The 2,881-nt window shown below is 50.1% G+C and overlaps 1 protein-coding gene across 1 annotated transcript in view; it reads right to left on the bottom strand.

The window, feature by feature from the left end:
• mcm5 (minichromosome maintenance complex component 5) overlaps nt 1-2,466 on the bottom strand; it is a 4,864-nt gene extending 2,398 nt beyond the window's left edge. The window contains exons 1-7 of the mRNA XM_005738118.2: nt 2,117-2,466; nt 1,260-1,386; nt 1,040-1,168; nt 777-949; nt 539-694; nt 286-455; nt 26-197 (exon numbers count right to left, since the gene is read on the bottom strand). Coding sequence (XP_005738175.1) covers nt 26-197; nt 286-455; nt 539-694; nt 777-949; nt 1,040-1,168; nt 1,260-1,386; nt 2,117-2,289 — 1,100 coding nt within the window. The 5' untranslated portion in view covers nt 2,290-2,466. The remainder of the gene's footprint in view (nt 1-25; nt 198-285; nt 456-538; nt 695-776; nt 950-1,039; nt 1,169-1,259; nt 1,387-2,116) is intronic.
• Nucleotides 2,467-2,881: the final 415 nt, after the last annotated feature.

Genomic DNA, 2,881 nt, shown 5'->3' with positions numbered 1-2,881 from the left:
TCTATGTATTGCGCTTAAAGCTCACCTCTTTCTTGAACCTCCAAACAGCAGACAGGTAATGGCCTTTTTCACATCATCGCTGCCATAGATGGATGGCGCTATAGACTGTGACAGAGAGTTGTAGACGTTAGGAGAAGCAGCCAGTGCCCTCAGTTCCTCCTCTTCCTGTGGGGAGACGGATCCAGTGGCACCACGGCCTAAAAGAGGAAAAAATATCCACACTTAAAGCCAGCTCTGCTCGCCTGAAACGCATCACACCCGCGTCTTAATGCAAAACCTCTTCACCTGCGCCTTCTGTGTCCACCTGGATACCGACCACTCGCAGATAGGACGCACGAATACCCACGCCAACCCCTCTCTCTTTGCCTTTGGCTTTTGGTGCAGCCATCTTTTTGATGGAGTAAATACCCATGATGGTCACCCTGTTTCCTGGGACCACGCGGTCACACAGATACCTGAGAGACAGGTGGGAAAAAGCACGAGTGTAAAAGCAGCACAGCAGCAGAAAAAGCTCAGTGTCAGTCACACAGGTGCTTACCTGTCGCAGTAGAGCTGCAGGTGACGGGGCATCTCTCCGTGCGGTACAGCATCCGGGGACTCCTGCAGGCGAAGTGTCTGGAAGTCGACGCAAACGCAGCGGTCTGGGATGATGAAGTAAGGGTCCACAGGGCACTTTACCCTGCCAGCACTCTCACTGAGAAAAGAGGGAGCCTCGTTAAAGGTGATTCTGGGTGAGGAAGTCGAGCGGAGGGTTGTTACACCATCATAATACTCACGAGTTGCACTTGCGCGGCAGGGCATAACCCTGCAGCCCTGGAGGCAGGGGGATGTTGGGGATGACGGCGCGGCAGCCGCGACACTGCAGACACACCTTGGTGGCCTTGGCTTTGACCGCCGTGGCAGAGATGATGATGCCGTGCACCTTCACCAGACGAGACACCTGCTCAGACTGCAGTGGACAGAAAAAAAAAACAAGAAAAAGTGTGATCAACCTGTCAGTAACTCCTACAGTATGACACACAAAGAGGCCTGAGAGTACCTTGAGGCTGCGGATGGATGCGTGATGAGCGTCGCTCTTCAACGTGACCTGGATGTCCTGCACAGCCTCTTCCCCGACAGGCCGGGGACGGGTCACCTCATCGGCCACCTCCTTTGCGGCTTCCTCCAGCTGTAAATTAAAAGCAGACCTTCAGACAAATGCGTCGGACAAACAAACTCCGGCCCGCCGGGACGGAGTTTGTGCGGTGTGACATGCTCACCAGAGGCAGGTTCTCAGTCGGCAGCTTGTAAAGACAGTCTGACAGATCCTCATCGAAGCTGGCGAGGTCCTCCATCTCCACCTCCAGCCAGTACTCCCCCAAGGTGTAGTGTCGCTTCAGCTCATCTCTAGTTGAATTTAGGTACAAGTGAAAATAATGCAAATTCATAGGCTGGATGAGCCCAAAATTGGCACATTTAGAGCTTTAATGGCAAATGATTCAGATGCTTCACAAAAGGATCACAAATATAACTACTGTTGGTCTCTACATGTTATGAAGCTCAAGACGTGCTAGAGCAGGGATGTCAAACTCATCAGCCACATACAGCCTACTTTAATCTTAAGTTGGCCAGAGCAGGTTCCTTTTTCCCCTTTTTTTAATCATTGATCCACTGTAAAACAAAACCAGATAGTAGACAGAAAAGTTCAATTTAGTCATTTAACTGTTTAGCTATTACTTTGGTATAGAATGAATGACCATGGGGGAGGTCTTTATTCACAAGAAAAGCTGTAAAACTGATAAAAATATAGTTAAAAGTCCAACATTTACACACTCCTTCACATTTTCCAAAGCCTTTCATTGGGCTACACTGGAGTCTTCGTCGGGCCGATTTTGTCCCTCGGGCCTTATGTTTGACACCTCTGTGCTAGAGTCTACATTTTCCACAAATTCAGCAGCCCCTGTATTTAGGCCTCCTGCCAGACTAATGAGCACTTTTAAAAAAAATAATCTCAACAGTAACTTTGTAACAAAGACAGTTCTTATTAGCTATATTACCCATATTGACATCAGATCCTGAACACTCAGGGTGCGGCTGTATAACAAACAACAGCACGGTGCGATCGCTGTTACCGTACCTGTATTTATAGGTGAAGCCGGTGCGGTCGGTCCCCACTCTGAATTGTCGCAAGAACTCACGGAACCGCTTCTTGATCTGGATCCGCTTCTGTCCACCTTCGTCCCCGCCGGGGCCCTCTCCACCTCCGAAGCTGTCACTGTAGTACACTCCTGGGTCGTCAAAGCCAGACATGCTGAATGAACCAGGTCGCAAAAGACACGAAGAAAGCGGAGTGTAAGGAAGCAAACCCAGACAAAAACAACTTTTTCTTCTTAGTAAGAACTAAGCAGGATGTAAGGTGCCGCACACAAAGCCTCCTTGCGGTGTCTCTTTCGCGGGAAAAACTAAACTCCTTCCCTTCACTTTCCCGCGAGCCGCCTCTGCGTGGCGTCATTTCCGGCACTCTGATTGGCTGATAGGAAAGGCCGTGCATAGCTATTGGTCGGCGTGGCTCCTCGGAGGTGGGTTGTCAGAGTAAAGGTGGAGCTTGTGAGCACTGATGGCGCGAAAAAGACAGCAGGAGGAGGGTAGAGGGAATCGTGGGGAGCAGGGGCGGAGCGTGGGGGTGGCTTACTGGGCTTAAGCCTGGGTTGTTTTGTCAGAAGCCCGGGGTCTTTTGGAGTGTAATTTTTTCATAGTTAGATGCCTGGCTGACAACTGTATAAAACAAAAAGTAAACACAATATTCGAAGCACGTAGTGCACACTGTGGGAATTTACGACTGTGCGTGAATCCCCCCTGATATTGGTATGATCCGAGCTCAGGCACTAAGCGACTGAGCGAG

Source organism: Pundamilia nyererei, unplaced genomic scaffold (assembly GCF_000239375.1).
Source record: "Pundamilia nyererei isolate P.nyererei 1_Seehausen unplaced genomic scaffold, PunNye1.0 scaffold00081, whole genome shotgun sequence".
In the NCBI taxonomy this organism is placed as follows: Eukaryota; Metazoa; Chordata; class Actinopteri; order Cichliformes; family Cichlidae; genus Pundamilia; species Pundamilia nyererei.
Note: the sequence above shows the minus strand (reverse complement) of the source record. Positions and strands in the feature narration are given on the sequence as shown.